Consider the following 19,589-nt stretch of genomic DNA (forward strand, 5'->3'; position numbering starts at 1 on the left):
CGTGGGAGCAACGCCGAGGGTTGCAATCCCGTTGCCGGTCCCCGGTCCGGTACGGGGGCAACACTGAGGGTTGCGATCCGTTGCCGGACACGGAAAAAGACAAAAGACAAAAAATAAATAAATAAATAAATAAAAAAAATAATCAATTCAAAAAAAAGTGAAGACAGGGACAGCCCACAGCTCAGTACCCACTTGGGAGAAGTGTGGTGCTGATAACACCAAGGCCACGGGTTCGGATCCCTATATAGGGATGGCTGGTTGGCTCACTTGGAAGAGCGTGGTGCTGACAATACCAAGTCAAGGGTTAAGGTCCCCTTACTGGTCATCCTAAAAAAAAAAATAATAATAATAATAAAAACGAAGTGGAGACGACCCACAGAATGGAAAAATATATTTTCAAATCACATATCTGGTAAGGTACTTTTATTTAGAATTTATAATGTACTCTTACAACTTACTAATAAAAAGATAAATAACTCAAAAAATGGGGAAAGGATGCGAGTAGACATTTCTTCAACGGAGATGGACCAAAGGGCCATTACGCACATCATTCTCAACATCTTTTGCCATTAGGGAAATCAACTGGTGATACTGCTTCATACCCACTAGGAGGGCTAGAATCAAAAAGACAGATAATAACAAGCGTTGATGAGGATGCTGAGAAATAGGGTATCTCATACATTGCTGCATATGTAAAATAGTGGAGTTACTTTGGAAAACAGTCTGGTAGTTCCTCAAAGGTTAAACAGAATTACCATATGACCCTGAAATTATGTGAGATAGAGAAAAATGAAAACATATGTCTATAAAGAAACTTGTACACAAATGTTCATAGCAGCATTATTCATAATAGCCAAAAAGTGAAAGCATTCAAACTGTTCATCAACTGATGAATGGATAAACGAAATGTGGTATATCCATACAATGGAATATTAACAGAAGAACTATAACCCATCAGTTACTGCTTAAAGAAATAGTAACTTTTCTTTCTCTTTTGAGGAAAAGTTAATTCTTTTCTTACCTGTCATGTCAAAAGGACAAAATTGCAACAAAGTTAGTTTAAAGATCTCAGCTGGCTTTATTTGCAATTCTAGAAAATGGCAACAATTCAACCATAAAATAGAATAAGTTCCAATGAGCTGAGCAAAAGAGGTTGTTGGCTTTATAGATAGAAAAAGCGCTAAGAAGGCAGAAACAAAACAAAAGGGAGATTGGTCATTTCAAAGTTACTTTCCTTGTAAGCTGGGGACAGGGAGATGAACAATGAAAAAATAACTGATTGCTTAGCATCAGGTTGCTTCGGGTTACTTCTTTGTGTAAGGGTTGAAGCAGAGGGAACTTCATTTTTTATCATGCCCTATTGAAGATTTTAACTGTCCTGTTTGGGAAATTGGCTGTCTCTATCTCCTGATATCTCTGAAGGTCAGACGACAATGTGTTTGGTGACACAGAACTTTAGCTAGGGTGACTCCATTTTGATTTTTAGTCTGGTCTGTTGGGGCCTAGTGCAGAAGCTTAGTCCAAAACAGTGGCCTCCTATAATTTTTACTTGACACGTGCTTCCAATTTATTGCAGTCAAAACATGCAATTTATGAAAGCAGAATTGTCACAGTATGGATCATAAGTATGTTTTAATAGGTTATTGTTTTTTTATTTTGCTTAGTATAAATTAGGTATAACCTAACATTTGCATGACTGACAGCCTTCTCTCAGTATGCTGAGATGTTGGTTTTGGAGACCACCCAAAAGATTTTCATGTTGTCTGTATTTATACTTTATGCACCAACCTTTGGCTGCTACTGCTATCATTTTTGTGTGTGGTTAAGAATGATATGTCCGTGCGGCCCACACTTTACACACTGAGTAGGAGTAATGTCTTGGTTGGTAATTGAGGCTCCTCTTGAGTTTTTGGGTTATTACTACCAAATTGGGCTCTTGGGTCTCAAAGTCATAAAATTAATAATGCACCTAGCAGTAAAGCAAAGATAAAATAAGTCTATCTCCTTTTTTAAGTTTGTTTTAACTTTGTTAAAAGAGGAGATAGACTTATGCATAAGGTGGGTACCTACAGGAAAGTTAGCCCCTCCAAGGACAGCTGTTCAGGGTCCTTTATAAGGAAAAGAGTTAAGGGTTGCAGGCCAACGTTGTCATCCTGTGCCTCTGGTCCATTCTGTTCTTCCTGGTTATGTCATGGGCACATGCTGTTAGGGCTTTGGTCCTTGCGCCTGCTCAGTAGGTTCAAGATGATGGTGGTGTTCATTATCGGCATCCCAGGAGGGTCATTGTAGTGGTCACCTTGATGCTTTGTGTACATGTGGGAACTCTGAAAAGGGTCTTAAGGTTAATCTGTAACTTAATTTTTGCAAATACAGAAAACAAGCCTTGGGGAAGGGTTTTGCAACTCAGTGAATATCTGTTCCCCTCTTATCTCAGTTATCTCAGTTTATCAGGGCAGTCCATGGGGTAGTCATGTGCCCTGGGGGTCTCATGATTGAGGAGTGGAAAAGTAACTGTCCTCTGCAGGGAAAATGGAGTCAGTTTGGTTCACAGGCCTAGCCCTATTCTGTCTCATTATGAATAAATGTTTATTTAAATTGAACTACATTATATTTGACTGCTGCTTCTGTGAGTTCTCTACTTGGAGACAGTTTTTATGAATTGTTAACAATAGGCTGTTTCATGTCACATTTCCTCAGTCAGTATCCAGGGCTCATATTTTTGATGCTTTCTTTCATTTTTTGTGTTTTTGTGTTTCCTGTCCTGTTAGCTTTGTAAATAGTCCTTGCACATGTCTTGCTTATATATATATATTTTTTAGATGACTAACTTATTAACTAGACCTTAGCTTTCCATCTGTATTAGAGAGTCTAGATTTTATCAGGTTTGTGTTTAAATTAGATTATAGTGGACACACTGTAGTATGTGCTTTGGTTTGAACCTGGGGACCAGCATAACCCAAGCCTGGAATTTTAAGATATTCCATCTATTCTTTGCCACTGCAAGAAGTAATAACTATTTATCCTGAAAAAAAAAGTGAGAATTAGGGCACATTTTATAAGAGTCCAGGAAATTGAGAACATTCAGAAGAATAGAAGCCTGTAATCTGGGATATATAAAGCTATTTGACTATTCATAAAGGGGGAAAAAACTTCCAGAGTTTTAAAATCCTATAATCTTCATTTGATTTACGTTACGTTTATTTTTTAAATGCCATTGTATAAATGTCTTGTTGCTACATAAAATAAAATGATGTGATAGACATTTCTCCAAAGATATAAAAGTGGTCAATAAGCACATGAGAAGATGCTCAGCATCACTCATCATTAGGGAAATGCAAATCAAAACTACGATGAGGTTCCATTTCATACCCTTTCAGATGGCTATTATTAAAAACCAAACCAAACCAAAACAAAACAAAAAAGCAGAAAATAACAAGTTTTAGTGAGGTTATAGAGAAGTTGGAACTCTGCTGTATTGGTGGTAGGAATATAAAATGGTATAGCCACTGTGGAAAACAGTGTGGTGGTTCCTTAAAAAATTACAAATAGAATTATCATATGGTCCAGCAATTCCACTTCTAGGTATATACTCAAAAGAATTGAAAGCAGGGTCTTGAAGAGATATTTGTGTACCCATGTTCATAGTAGCAGTATTTGCAATAGCTAAAACATGAAGCAACCCAAGTGTCCATCCAGAGGTGAATGGATAAGCAAAATATGGCATATACAAATAATGGAATGTTATTGAGCCTTAAAAAGGAATTACTGACATATGCTACACCGTGGATGAACCTTGAGGACATTATAATAAGTGAAATAAGCCAGTCACAAAAAGACAAATACTATACAATTCCACTTATATGAGGTATTTAGAGTAGTGAAAATCATAGAGGCAGAAAGTAGGCTGGTGGTTGCCAGAGGGTGGGGGGAGGGGGAAATGGAGATTTAGTCAATGAATTTCATTGGGTATATAATTGGGTATAGAATTTCAGTTTTACAAGACGAAAAGAGTTATGGAGATAAATTGTGATGGTTGCACATTATGAATGTACTTAATACTACTGAGCTGCACTTAAAAATTGTTAAGAAGGTAAATTTTATGATGTGTGTGAAAAAAAGTTTTAAAAAGTGATAGGAATAAAATTTCAAAAGCTGTTTTCTGCATTTTTCATTTTTTCTATTTTATTCCTTCATTTATGCTCTCAGTTATTAAACACAGTTTTCTTTGATTTTTTGTTGTTTTCATACATCAGAATGATATCCTTAATACAGTTAGTTGGGCAAGAGAAGAAAATTTTAACGTATTTTCCCAGTAATAAGAATCTCTCCTTTACTACCCTTTGTCTCTTGCCCTCTTTAGTTTTCCTTTCTGCCACTGGCATTGAAGCAGATACAAGCACATCTGTGTGTCCTAAGTGGGGAAAGTAATTTGTTTCTTTCCCCTGAATACCACAGCTAGTGACAACTCAGTTCCCTCAGTCCGTCTGGACAAATTGTAGCAGTGTCCTGGTGTGGCTGAACTAGAGAAAATGCAGAATGCACAGGAATATAAAATGGTATAGCCACTGTGGAAAACAGTGTGGTGGTTCCTTAAAAAATTACAAATAGAATTATCATATGGTGCAGCAATTCCACTTCTAGGTATATACTCAAAAGAATTGAAAGCAGGGTCTTGAAGAGATATTTGTGTACCCATGTTCATAGTAGCAGTATTTGCAATAGCTAAAACATGAAGCAACCCAAGTGTCCATCCAGAGGTGAATGGATAAGCAAAATATGGCATATACAAATAATGGAATATTATTGAGCCTTAAAAAGGAATTACTGACATATGCTACACCGTGGATGAACCTTGAGGACATTATAATAAGTGAAATAAGCCAGTCACAAAAAGACAAATACTATACAATTCCACTTATATGAGGTATTTAGAGTAGTGAAAATCATAGAGGCAGAAAGTAGGCTGGTGGTTGCCAGAGGGTGGGGGGAGGGGGAAATGGAGATTTAGTCAATGAATTTCATTGGGTATATAATTGGGTATAGAATTTCAGTTTTACAAGACGAAAAGAGTTATGGAGATAAATTGTGATGGTTGCACATTATGAATGTACTTAATACTACTGAGCTGCACTTAAAAATTGTTAAGAAGGTAAATTTTATGATATGTGTGAAAAAAAGTTTTAAAAAGTGATAGGAATAAAATTTCAAAAGCTGTTTTCTGCATTTTTCATTTTTTCTATTTTATTCCTTCATTTATGCTCTCAATTATTAAACACAGTTTTCTTTGATTTTTTGTTGTTTTCATACATCAGAATGATATCCTTAATACAGTTAGTTGGGCAAGAGAAGAAAATTTTAACGTATTTTCCCAGTAATAAGAATCTCTCCTTTACTACCCTTTGTCTCTTGCCCTCTTTAGTTTTCCTTTCTGCCACTGGCATTGAAGCAGATACAAGCACATCTGTGTGTCCTAAGTGGGGAAAGTAATTTGTTTCTTTCCCCTGAATACCACAGCTAGTGACAACTCAGTTCCCTCAGTCCGTCTGGACAAATTGTAGCAGTGTCCTGGTGTGGCTGAACTAGAGAAAATGCAGAATGCACAGGGTGGAATCCATATCCACTCTGATTAGCCAGCACTCGCTCTGCCCTCTGTTTTGCCCAATTGTGTGCTCTCTTTTTTTCCTGGCTTTTTTCCTTTCACTGCAGTGCTTTCTGTTAGGCCTTGCTGTGTCTCAGTTGAATTAGTACTGGAATTTGCATGTTTGTGTGTTATATGAACACATCTCTTTTTACACATTTGGTAGGCAAAATGATATTGTTATAGACTCCTGGACAATAGTTTACAAATTGCCTTCTGTCTGAATATCAGTGCTGCTCTGCGCCCTAACTCCTTTGGCTTCTTTTTCTTAAACTCTTTTGCCCTCATGGTGTTATTCAGTTTCTTAATACATTAATCAGTGAAGTTTGTTACCTATGCATTTCTCTTCCAATTATTATTACAACATGCAATTTAACTTCATTAACATGTTGGAATAGGCCAGAAAAATTGCTTTCAGAAAGTGATTTGTAGAAAAAAAAAAAGATGGTCAGGGGCATGGCTTTGAGGGCTTTAAAAGAAGAGGAAAGTCTCTGCTCTCTGTGCTTCCACCATCTTGCAGTGTGAGACCCCCGGGTCACTGTGGCCACCACCAGATGGACTTGGGACTTCCCAGTCTTAGAAACTGTAAGCAATATATTTCGTTTTTATTTATAAAAAACAAAAAAATAAAATAATTTGTGCACAATATATGATAATTTTATGCTGTTCTTGGTACACGAAGATGCTTTAGACTCTGGTAAGGACTAGCTTTTGGAGCTCTGTCGTTTGTTCATATTATAGGAATACCATCTGCACCAACAGCAGCTTCTTGTTCCTTTTACACTGAATATGGCAAAAACATCATCGTCACTCCGCCCCGCCTCCCCCCACCTCCCCCAACCCCGTATGCATACTCAACATTTTTTTCTACCTGGTGTTTTTCAGGTTTTGCTGTTTTTTTGTTTTTGTTTTTGGCGGCTGGCCAGTACAGGGATGGAACCCTGGACCTTGGTGTTATCAGTCCCACGCTGTAACCAACTGAGCTGACCAGCCAGCGCTATGTTCTGTTTCTGAGTGATTTATAACAATTTTGGAGTACATTGTAATTTACAGGGCAGTTTCATATCCCTTAGCTCATTTTATTGTCCAGCAGCTTTTATGAGGTAGATCTTATTAATATTCCACTTTTAAAGCTGAGAAAACACATATGTGATACTGTTCTATTTTCATGCATAATTATACAGCCATTCCATCTCTTTACATGTCTTTTTAAAAATCTGAGCTCATAAGAAAGTGATCTCTTGCTTAGCATGTGACTACTATGAATGCTTTCTCTTCTTTGTCAGAATACATTTTTTATTCTATTCCTATTTCATTTCCGATGTTCTTCATTCTTTTTTCACCCTTTTGAGTCTAATCAGTGTTATTCCTTATCTTTTTGAAACATCACCAACTGCATACTAATAATGATGGTGCTATTATACATCATGTAGTGTATTTAAACTTCTTTAACACCTAATAATCTCATTTTTATCTTCACAACAGTTATCTGTGGCAGGCAGGGCAAGTGTAAATTGCTTGGTTTTGTGGATTAAAAACCTGCAACTCAAAGTGTTGGTGAAAGTTTTTTTGTTTATGATCACATAACTAATCAGTGTTAGGAATAGGAGTACTCGGGCTTCTCTCTTAGTCCGGTACTCTTTCTACTGCTGTTAGGGACTCTGCTTTGTGTTACCTGATATAATGTAATACAGACATATCATTTCCTCTCAACATTTATTTCAGACTTTCATATTGCCAACCACTTATTCAGTATTAAATCCACAGTGGCAGTTTCTCTTGTTGCTTTGACAAAAGACTTCCTATAAAAAGAAATTGTCAGGGAGGATTAATAATTTGCCAAATGTTCTGTATCCAGCAGAATAATTCTTTGAGCAGTTGTCCCCACTCGTTGCTGTTTTGCTTGTTTGCCTGTTTTGTAATCTGTGGAAGGACTCTGTCATTGTAGTATGTTTCTGTGATTAGTTTCCTAGGCCTGCCATAACAAATGAAAGGGTATTGAATTTCATTAGTCATCAGACAAATGCAAATTAAAGCCAAAATGAGAAATGACAAACTGGATGGCTTAAAACAACAGAAATTTATGCTCTTACAGCTCAGGAAGCCAGAGTCCAAAATTAAGGTGTTGCAGAATTGGCTCCTTAGAGGCTCAGAAAGAGAATGTGTCCCATGCCTCTCTCCTAGCTTCTGATGGTTGCCAGCAATCCTTGGCATTCCTTGGCTTGCAGCTGTATAATTGTAATCTCTGCCTCCATCTTCACATGGCTGTATTCCTTCTGTGTCTGTGTCTTCAGGTGGCATTCTCCTCTCTTTGTCTCTGTCTCTTTTCTTGTAAGGACAGCAGTTACATTGGATTAAGGGCCCACCAGTATGACCTTGTCTTAACTAAAATCTTGATTATATTTGCACAGGTCACATTTACAGGTACCAGGGATTAGGACTTCAGCGTATCTTTTGGGGGGACACAATTCAACCCACAACCATATATGTCCTTTTTGGGGGGGTCTCTACTTTTATTCTTACTCATGTGGTATTCCCATAAATGTCTATCAAACTGACCTTGTTTATAGGTTTCCATATGTTTTTCCCAAATAATGTATGATTTATTTATATAAAATTTCATTGTCTTTTTTTTTTTTTTTTAAGTCAGCATGAGGAAGAAACAAATTTTCTTTTTCTTCCTATTGAAACTTTAAAACTAGCTGAACCTGGTTTTATCTTCCCACCTCAAGTTTTATAAGTTATCTCGCACAGTGTAAGCTGAGCATGTGCAGAGAAGGATGACCTTGGGCACCACTCAGCACTACACTCTAACCAAGTGAGCTAACTGGCCAGCCAAAATTTCATTAAGTTTTAATTTGCCATTTATTTTTTAGTAAACCAATGAGATTGTATTTGGTGCCTTATGCTAAGATTATGTTAAAATTATCAGATGATAATTTATAAACATTGGAGGATATAAGAACTGTTTATATAATAGGATTTTGGCTTATAATTTTGCTTTTTTTTTGTATAGCCCTTCTATGGTTTTGGTGTCAAGGTTATGTTAATCTCATTAAAATTATTGTTGGGAGAGAAGTACAATAATCCTTTATCCTCGGGGGATAAGTTCCCAGACCCCCATGGATACCTGAAACCACAGATAGTACCAAACTCTATATATACTATTTTTTTTTCCTATACATACATATCTATGATGAAGATACATACATATCTATAAATTAGGCATAATACTTTTGCACTTTGGGGCCATTACTAAGTAAAATAAGGGTTTCCTCCTTCTCTTCCTTTCTTCTTTTCAAGCCTTTTAATACAAGAATAACAGTTAGAAAATGCACAAATAATAAATAAGTAGCTCAATGAATTTGCACAATGTTGACTCCAGGTCAAGAAATACAATATTGCTAACACTCCTATCAGTTGTTTCCTGTGTATTCTTTAAAAGTAACCAGTATCCCAAACAGTCTATCAAATACCATAGTTGAGGGGCCGGCCCGGTGGCGCACTGGATAAGTGCGCCGCTTGGGAAGCGCGGCGGCGCTCCTGCCCGAGGGTTCGGATCCCACATACAGACCGGTTCCCGCTCACTGGCTGAGTGAGGCGCGGGAGCAACACCGAGGGTTGCAATCCCGTTGCTGGTCCCCGGTCCGGTACGGGGGCAACACTGAGAGTTGCGATCCATTGCCGGACACGGAAAAAGACAAAAAGACAAAAAAAAAAAAAAAAATACCGTAGTTGAGTTTTGTCTGTCTTTTACTTTGTATTTTGGAATCACGTGGTATGTATTCTTTTGTGTCTGCTTTCTTTCACCCAACATTATGTTAGGGTCATCCATGTTGTTGCAGGTAGCTCTAGTGTGTTCATTTTCATTACACTGTAGTATTCCACTTATCCATTTCATCATTGAATATTTGCTTGCTAATAGGTTTTGGCAATTTAAGAATTGTGCTTCTGTGAAAATTCTTATAAATGTCTTTTGGTGTCCACAGTTTGCATATCTGTTGGTATATAGCTAGTTGATGAGTCAAAGGGTTTGTTTTATTTATTTATTTATATTTATTTATTTTTTAAAAAAGATGACCGGTAAGGGGATCTTAACCCTTGACTTGGTGTTGTCAGCACCACGCTCACCCAGTGAGCGAACCGGCCATCCCTATATGGGATCTGAACCCATGGCCTTGGTGTTATCAGCACCACACTCTACCGAGTGAGCCACGGGCCGGCCCCAAAGGGTTTGTTTTAGTAGGTTCTGCTAGATAGTTTTCTAGTTGTTCCTGTTCCATTCTTCTAACACTTAGGATTGTCATTTTTTAAATATTGAGACGTTCTGGTGGATATGTAGTGATATCTCACTTTGGCTTTAATTTGCATTTCTCTCACAACACATGAAGTTCAGTTACCCGTTTCTGTATTTATTGGCGATTTGGATATCTCCTTTGTGAGTGACTAATCAAGCCTTTTTGCTTAGTTTTCTGGTCTTTTTTTTCTTACTAGTTTGTAGGGGTGCTTCATTTATTTTGGTTACAAGTCTTTTTTTCAGATACATATGTTGCAAATATCTTCTTTTACTCTGTGGCTTGCCTTTTCACTTTCTTAGTGATGTCCTTTAATAGACACAATTTTTCATTTTTAAAGTTGTACCATTTTTCCTTCATCATGAGTACTTTTGGTGACCTGTTTAAAAAATCTTTCTTTACCCCCAAATCATGAAGATAGCCTCTTATATTATCATCTAAGAGCTATTTTATTTTACCTTTTACCTTTACATCCACAGTCCACCTGGATTTAGTTTTTGTCCACGGTGTATGTAGGGATCAAGATTGATGTTTTTCTTTTAATTTAGATATCCAGTTGACTCAGCACTGCTTTTATTTGTTCTTTTTTTTTTTTCCTTTTTGTCTTTTTTACTGACCGGTAACGGGATAGCAACCCTTGGTGTTGCGCCCGTACCAGGTACCGGCAACGGGATCACAACCCTCGGTGTTGCGCCCGCACCACGCTCAGCCAGTGAGCGGGAACCGGTCTCCACACGGGATCCGAGCCCTCGGCAGGAGCGCCGCCGCACTTCCAGGCAGCGCACTCTCCAGTGCACCACCAGGCCGGCCCAGCACTGATTTTATTTGGTTGGTTGTTGTTTTGGTTTGGTTTCGGTGGCTGACCAGTACAGGGATCTAAACCCTGGACCTTGGTGTTATGAGCACCATGCTCTAACCAAGTGAGCTAACCAGCCAGCCCATGTTTTTTGTTTTTGATAAAATCATTATTTTCCCATTGCTCTACAGTGCCACCTTTGACATAAATCAAGTGTCCATGTATATGTGGGTTTGTTTCTGGACTCTGTTCTGTCACGTTGGTCTGTTTTTCTTTCTTTGAAGCAATACCAGTCTTCAGTCCTAGAGCTTTACAAAAGTCTTGACATCCAGTGGAATAAGCCCTCTCACCTTGTTCTTTTTCAATATTATCTTAACTCTTGTTAGCTCTTTACATTTCCATATAAATTATAGAATTGACATTTCCATTTGTGCAAGTCTATTGGGATTTTGGTTGGTATTACATTGAATCTGTAAATCAATTAGTGTTGGTATTACATTGAATCTGTAAATCAATTAGTGGAAGAATTAGTGTCTTTATAATTTTGAGGCTTCCAGTCAATGAACATAACTGTATGTTGCTTTGTGTTGCTTCTCTCCCCACGGATTTGTCACCCCACTTCCCCTGGGTGATGGAGATGCAAAGGATTACTCAAAGCCCATCTCTTCTGAGCAGTGAGAGGTCCCAAAGTGGTTAATCTCCCACCAGAACCCTCAAGCGAGAGGGATCCCTTCCTTGGGAAATTAATGCCAAATTGGGGTTCTCTTTCAGCATTTATTTTCCAGACCAGGAAGTTACAGGAAGAGAACAAAGGTGGGGTTATGGTTTAACAATATAGGCTGGTAACTTTCAGTGAAACAAGCCAGATGACATTCCAGTAGAAAATTAAGTGATCTGATCAACATAAGCTTGATCTTAGCAAACATTCCTTCTTATAGCAATTTCTCAGTATCTTTACATAACAATCAGTAACTAGTCTGTCCTTGAGCCAGCAACCTGCTGGGCCAAAAATCTTTATCTCACACCAGAGACTTATAGCCTGAGGAAAATTTCCAGTCCTCCACAAGGTCAATATTTGAAACTGCAAGACTTTGGAAAACCAGGCCCTGTGAAGTACAAATGCTTTATAGTATATTCCACAACTGTAATTTTCTATGTCTTCTTTCATTTGTTTCTCAGTGATTTACAGTTTTCTGTGATGAGGTCTTGCACATCTTCATTATATTTATTCCTAGTTACTTGATATTTTTTGGTGCTATTTTAAATGTATTTTTAAAGTTTCACTTTCTAATTATTTGTTCTTGGGAATATAGAGATGCAGTTAACCTTTATATGTTGACCTTATATCCAGCAACATTACTAAACTCACTGGTCGATTCTGATCATTTATATGTAGATTCTTTTGAAATTCCTATGGAAATGTTTATATGATATACAAATAATGACAGCTTTATACCTTTCTTTTTTTAGTCCTTATACTCTTTCTTTTTTCTTTTTCCTTTTTTCATTATTCAACACTGTACCAGAGGTCCTGGTGACAGCAGACATTCACAGTGTCAAGGGGAAAGATATTAACATTTTGATACCAGAGGAGAGGGTCTGGGGAGGCCCGAGAGTGGGCCTCAACCCACCTGGTCCTCTTACCATGTTCTTGACTCTACCACAGGAAAGAATTCAAGAGCAGAGTCACAGTAGAAAGTGAAAACAGGTTGAATACAGAGAATAAGAAATACAGACTTCACAGGGAAAGTATGGCCTATTTCCAGAGACTGAGCAGCAGCCGCAGCAAATTTAATACAAAGAAACATAGTTCACAGTCAAAGTCTGGGCAGGCTCAAGAGTGAGCACAACCTGCTGAAGGCAAGTTTGATTCAAAAAGTAAGAAATACACACCCCAAGCGAAGTGAGGCCTGACCCCAAGAGAGTGAGCAACGGCCCTGTCTTCTTCCTGGATTTGACTTCTAGTTTCTCTATCTGTGCATATTTATGCTATCTAGTTAATAGTCAGCTAAGGTGGTAGTTCCCAGTTATGCAACCTAGTCCTGCACATGCTCAATTGGTCTCTTTTAGAGCATGCTCATTCCACCACATGCTCTCTAGTGCCTCTTTTGGAAGGTCATTTAAGTAGTAAACTCCTTTTTTACTGAGGGTGCTCGGCCACCAAGATTACATAAATCTGTCCACTGTATTCTCAATTTTCACATGCTGGTGCTGAAAATTGGTGCTACAGGCTAGGACTAAGGGGTGGAGCCTGAGTCCGAGGGGAATGGTTTGAGACCCAGGGGAGTGGCCTGAAACATGATCTCAGGGGTACCAAGCACCTCCTATCTTAATTTCAGCAAAAAGTGTGAGTTTTGCTGTAGTTTTAAAATGCATATTCTTTATGAAATTAAGGATGTTCCCTTTCTTTTTCCTAGTTTGCTGAGTTGTTTTTTATTTCTTAATTGTGAGTTAGTGTTAAATTTTACCAAGTGCATGTTCTGCATCTGTTGAGCAATTGTCATATGATTTTTCTCCTTCATTCTACTTATGTGGTAGATTACAGTGATTGGTTTTCCATATCAAACCAACTTTACATTCCTAAAATAAACCCAATTTTGTCATGTCCTTTTTATATGTAATTGCTGAATTGGATTTGCTAACATTTGGTTTAGTATATTTGCATCTATATTCATTGGAGAGAATGGCCTGTAATTTTCCTTTCTCATAATATCCTTGTTAGGGTTTGGTATCAAAGTTATGTTGGTCTCATAATGAGTTGAGGAATGTTCCTTCTTTTATATTCTGTAAGGGTTTGTATAAGATTGGCATTTTTTTTCCCTTCTTTAAATGTTTTGTATTATTTGCTGGTGAAGCCATCTGGGCCTGGAGTTCTCATTGTGGGAAGGCTTTCAATTAAGCTGTCAATTTCTTTAATAGATCTAGAACTATACAAAATTTCTATTTCTTTTTGTATCAGGTTTAGTAAAACATGTTTCTCTTGATATTTGTCTATTTTACCTAAATATTCAAATACATGGGTATCAATCAAGTTATTCACAATATTCCTTTTACAGTCTTTTTATTATCTGTAGTGATACCCCCTTCTTCATTTCTGATATTGGTTATTTTTTCTCTATTTTTTTTTTTCTAGATCATTCTTGACAGGGTTTTATTAGTCTTTCAAAGAACCAACCTTTAGGTTTGCTGATTCTATTTTATGTGTGTTTTCTATTTAATTAATTTCTTCTCTATTTTTCTTTCTCTCTACTTTCTTTGGGTTTAATTGGCTGCTCTTATTGGCTATGCTTTTTCTAATCTCTTTTCTAATGTATGTTTTCAAAGGCTATGCGTTTCTCTCTTAAGCATAGATTTACTTGTCTCCATAAACTTTAATTTTCATTAACAGTCAGTTCAGAATATTTTCTAATTTTCATTATGATTTCTTTTTTGATCCAGGTATTATTTAGATGGGTATTTTATAATTTCCAATCATGGGGATTTTTCCAGTTATGTTTTGGCTATTGACTTCTCACTCAGTTGCACTGTGGTCAGAAAGCACACTCTGCTTTTAATTCTTTGCAACATATCAGGACTTGTTTTATATCTAGCATGGAATCAGTTTTTATAATTGCTCCATGTGTATGTGAAAACAAATACATATTGTGCCATCACTAGATGCATGGTTCCCTGTATTTTAGTCAGGTCAACTTTATCAATAGGGATTTAAAAAACATCATATTATCCTTATTCTTTTTTTCTGATTCTTTTATCAGTTACTGAGGGATATGTTCTAAAATTTCCCATTAGGGCTGGATATGTCTGTTTCTTCATTTAGTTTTATCCATTTTTGTTTATATATCTTGAGGCTATGTTATTAGGTACATACAATTTTTAGAACTGCTAAATATTCATATTGAATTGAACATTTTATCACTGTAAATATTCTTCTGCTGATTTTTTTGGCCTTAAAATCAGTTTTGCCTTATAACATAGCTATATACTTCCCTTTTGGTCAATGTTTTCAAGGGTTGTATTTTCCTTCCTTTTACTTTCAACCTTTTTGAATCCTTTACTCATGGAGCAGTGTTTTTCTTATATCTGATGTCATAGATTTCATCATTAAATTGGGTTACTTGGTCCATTAATATTTACTACTGCTGATATAATTGTGTTTTAATTCTGCCATCATACTCTGCTTTCTATTTGTCTTGTTTTTTTCTATATTCTTTCTTTTTTCTGTTCCTGCTTTCCTTTCAGTTGGTTTATTAAAAAAAAAAACCCAAAACAAGAAAAACTACTCTGTTGTTTTGACCTTATTAGTATTTATACAGTTTTTTAACTTTTTTTTAGTGGTTACTTTAGAGATTAAATCACACTTCGTTGACTTAAAGTTTAATAGAAACTAGTATTTTTATCACTTTCAGAATAATGCAAGGACCTTAGCACACTTTAACTCCATTTGTTCCCCCTCCAATTAGTAGACTAACATTATTTCTATTCTACTGTAAAACACACTTATCTTTGTTTTATACTGTCAGTATTCATCTAGGTTTAGTTGTGTATTTCCTTTTCCCTTGCTTCCTGTAACTCCAAGCTTTCATTTGGAATTATTTTCCTTTGCTTAAAGGACACTCTTTATTTCCTTTAGTAAGGTTCTGCTGATGGTGGTCCTGCATATTTCTTATACTCTTATTTCTACAGGCCCATTTCTTTTGCCACTTTATGCTTCAGTCTGGATATTTTCTCTGATCAGTGTTTCAGTTAACTAATTCTGATGAGTTCAGGAGCTGCATCTAATTTGCCAATAAGCTAATATATTATGCTCTCCATTTCTGTTATTGAAATGTTCAATTCTAGAATTCCAGTTGAATATTTTGAAAAATAATTTTCAGTTCTCTGCCTAAGTTCATTTTGTTTTTTCTTATCTGAAACATACTAAGCACAGTTATCTTATAATAGATTGCATCTGATTCTTACATTATTTACATCCTCTGTGGGTCTCTTTCTGATCTCTTTTGTTTCTCTTGATTTTTCTTTCTTTTTTTTTTTTTTTTTGGTCATATTGTCTTATTCTTTTGTAATTTGCCTGGTAGTTTTTTTTAACTGCGTCTTTATTTTTGTGCCAGATAGCATATATGAAAGATTTTAGTTTGCTTCTGACTGATGGCTGGGGGCTGCCAATTAATTACAGGTCACCGTAATTCAGTCAGTACTTGCAGTAATTTAAATCTAGGTTTCGGGCCGGCCCGGTGGCACACTGCTACAGTGCGCCGCTTGGGAAGCGCGGCAGCACTCCCGCTGAGGGTTCGGATTCCACATACAGACCGGTTCCCGCTCACTGGCTGAGCGAGGTGCGGGGGCAACACCGAGGGTTGCGATCCCGTTGCCGGTCCCGGTCCGGTACGGGCGCGACACTGAGGGTTGCGATCCGTTGCCGGTCACGAAAAAAGACAAAAAAAGGAAAAAAAAAAATCTAGGTTTCAGTCCCTGTGAGATCTGATCTACTTCTAGAATATAGGCCTTTGGTGTCCTGAAAGAAAGCCTGGGAAGTTTACCAGGGCCCCTTCTCTTTGGTGGGCTCTTAACTGCCATTTTGTTTCCCTATTACTGCAAGCCTGTCAAAAGTTCCACTCATCTCCTCAGCCTCAGATATGCCTTCTGGTATAGACACATATCTTTAAGAGATCAGCTCTCTTGCTTTCCTTCTCCTAGATCTAGACTCTATAATTTTTTATTTTTTGGTGGCTGGCACAGGGATCTGAACCCACTACCTTGGTATTATAAGGCTGTGCTCTAACCAACTGAGCTAACCAGCCAGCCCATCCCTGTAATTCTTAATTGTCTTGGTAACTGCAATGACAGAATTTTAAAAATTAAAAAAATTTTAAAAAATTATATTCTGTGGGGGCCGGCCCCGTGGCTCACTCCGGAAAGTGTGACACTGGTAGCTCTGAGGCTGCGGGTTTGGATCCTATATAGGGATGGCCGGTGCACTCACTGGCTGAGCGTGGTGCAAACCACACCAAGCCAAGGGTTGCGATCCCCTCATTGGTCAAACAAAAAATTATATTCTGTGGGGGCCGGCCCCGTGGCTCACTCCGGAAAGTGTGACACTGGTAGCTCTGAGGCTGCGGGTTTGGATCCTATATAGGGATGGCCGGTGCACTCACTGGCTGAGCGTGGTGCAAACCACACCAAGCCAAGGGTTGCGATCCCCTTATTGGTCAAACAAAAAATTATATTCTGTGGGATCGTTGGTCCAAATTACCTAGTCTCCTATTACCAGACTACAGTGTACTTTCATATTTCTAATATTAATCTTATTAAAATTTAAAGTAATCTTAATAGGATAATACTCTTAGTGACTCTTGATTATTGTATTCCTAATGTATTAAACTTCCAGTCACATTTTTAACATATTAGACAAAATGTATGAATAAAATATATTAAATGGCCAGTTTGAATGCATAATGTAGGTAGAGAAATTGATTAGAAAAATGTCATATATTTGCTGTTTATTCACTAGGTAAATTTAGAATTCTACTGAGTAACAGGGTAGTATTATGACTTCTTGTAATTAAAAAATTTTTAAACAAATAATTGTCATTTTTAAAAACTTTTTATGGAGTGACTGGAAAAGCCCCTATTGACTTAATCATAAGTAGGTACTATTGAGAGATTAGAGTGTCAAGAAAGATTTTACTGACAATGGGTCATTTGGATAGTGTCTTGAACTATGAATATAAATTTGCCAGGTGAACAAAATAGGCAGGAGGAATAACGTGTGAAACATTATGCTGTATAAGAGTAGAATTTGTTCACATACTTGCAAGTTTTTCATTGTGGTTGGAAAATAGGTGCCCACCAGTTTGCTATGAGATTATCTATTTTCCCACACTATTTTACACTTAAATTATTTTGATGATTTAATTGTAATCAGAAGAATTCTGTATCTTGGGGACAAAATGCTATCAGGTCTGTTTCTCTTTTTATTTTTGCCTACTGGGTAAATGAACATATGTATTTTTTACAGGACTGAATTTGCTCTTAAAGAAATCATGTCCTCTGGAGGTGCTGAAGATGATATCCCACAGGGAGAAAGAAAAACAGTTACAGATTTTTGCTATCTTCTGGATAAATCTAAGCAACTATTCAATGGGTTAAGGTTAGTGGACTCTCAATGCTTTAAACTTTTTTCTAGTTCTGCATTTTTTTCTGGCTGATGTGTGGTAAGTTTCTGAAAGTTATGGTGGAATGTTATATAAATATTTCTACTAGAAGTAATGATGATTTTTTTCTTTGAGTATTCTGTGGTGAAAAAACAATAGGAAAGTAGGATAACTTACATCGTTTTACTCAAGTTGAGAAGAGGTATTTTCTTGGATGGTTTTTAGTATATTACTCACACCGTATTAGATTTACATCTGACTGTACACGTTAGGGTGTTGACGTCCAAGGAGCCTAGGAATGCAGGATAACTTACATCGTTTTACTCAAGTTGAGAAGAGGTATTTTCTTGGATGGTTTTTAGTATATTACTCACACCATATTAGATTTACATCTGACTGTACACGTTAGGGTGTTGACGTCCAAGGAGCCTAGGAATGCATAGACAGTTGAATGTTGAGCCTCCTGTTGCATTTTTGTACATTTGTTTACTTTCTTGTTTCTTTTATTCTTTCTTTCTTTTTTTAGGATAAAATATCTGTTGACTAAAGTAATGTGGAGTGTTCTAGACAGTGTTATTTTTACTTTAGTTGCATGTGCCCTGAGCAGACTGTTGGCCGAAGCCATGTGTGTGTTTGTCAAAATATGTCTTTGATTGGGTATTCTTGTGTGTGGTAAATAATTTTGCACCATTTTGTTTTATTTAAATGGCATATTTCATTCTTGGGATTCTTAGGATATTCACTTACTTCAGACCTAAAGCTTCATTAGCTTAGTTCCAGTCATAAACAAATTCATGCTATGGTGAAAATATTTAGGGGAAACATTTTATTTTTGAAAATTTATATAGGAGTGAATGATTGTAAAGATGGTGAGTTATTTTAATTTGCAGTTTATTTCTGTGTAAACATGCAATCTCTTTCTCTTAAGTTTGTAAATGTATTATATATCCCCAGTTAATTCACCTTTTGAAAATTTTACAGTTATAAAAGTAATACAAGGTTATCAAATGACTTTTCCATGACCGTCCTTTCAATCATTCATTTATCCCTGTATTCATTTAATTTTCTTCATAATACATTTTTGTATCAAATTATTTTATTTGCTTATTATGACTCTTCTACATTAAAATGAAAAGTCCTTAAGAGCAGGACCTTGTATGTCACTGTTTCCTCTAGTATTTAAGCCTGTGTCTTGTGAATGTTTGTTAATGAAGAATTCCAAAGACTCCTATACTCTGCTGCTTCCTGCTTTGTGCTACAGAAGAAATGTTTGAGATGAGCTTTTTCTTTTGCTTTATAGATTAATTGCATCTTTTTAAAGAATATTTTCTTTTACTCTTATAGTTCAGAAATTTTGCTTGGTATGCCTAAATTTTAAGTCTTTTGTTTTCCGACAATGTTTTAAATCTTTTAAATTTGCATGCTTAGATTTTTTTTCTTTGTTGCCCATTGCTAGCCAGATAGATTTTATTTATTCAACATTTCAGTGGCACTCAGTATGTACCACATTCTGTGTTGGGTACAGAAAATTCAGAGATAAAACAAACAGTCCCTGCCCTCAAATACTCTGTGAGGAAATTGTAAACAAACAAAACCTAAGAACTGCTCGCTGCTAGCCTCAGATTTAGCCTATCTTTTTTTTTTTTTTTTTTTTGCCCTTTTTGTCTTTTTTACTGACCGGCAATGGGATCGCAACCCTCGGTGTTGCG

The 19,589-nt window shown here is 36.7% G+C and overlaps 1 protein-coding gene across 1 annotated transcript in view; it reads left to right on the forward strand.

Moving 5' to 3' along the window:
• The window catches only part of SCAI (suppressor of cancer cell invasion), a gene marked incomplete at its 3' end in the record, with an annotated part of 95,776 nt that overhangs the window by 3,141 nt on the left and 73,046 nt on the right, over nucleotides 1–19,589 (forward strand). Inside the window, 2 exon segments of the mRNA XM_008569976.1 lie at nucleotides 12,256–12,314; nucleotides 17,741–17,876. Of these exon segments, the coding sequence (XP_008568198.1) occupies nucleotides 12,256–12,314; nucleotides 17,741–17,876 (195 nt within the window).

The sequence above is a fragment of the Galeopterus variegatus genome, unplaced genomic scaffold (genome assembly GCF_000696425.1).
Source record: "Galeopterus variegatus unplaced genomic scaffold, G_variegatus-3.0.2 Scaffold549, whole genome shotgun sequence".
NCBI lineage: Eukaryota > Metazoa > Chordata > Mammalia > Dermoptera > Cynocephalidae > Galeopterus > Galeopterus variegatus.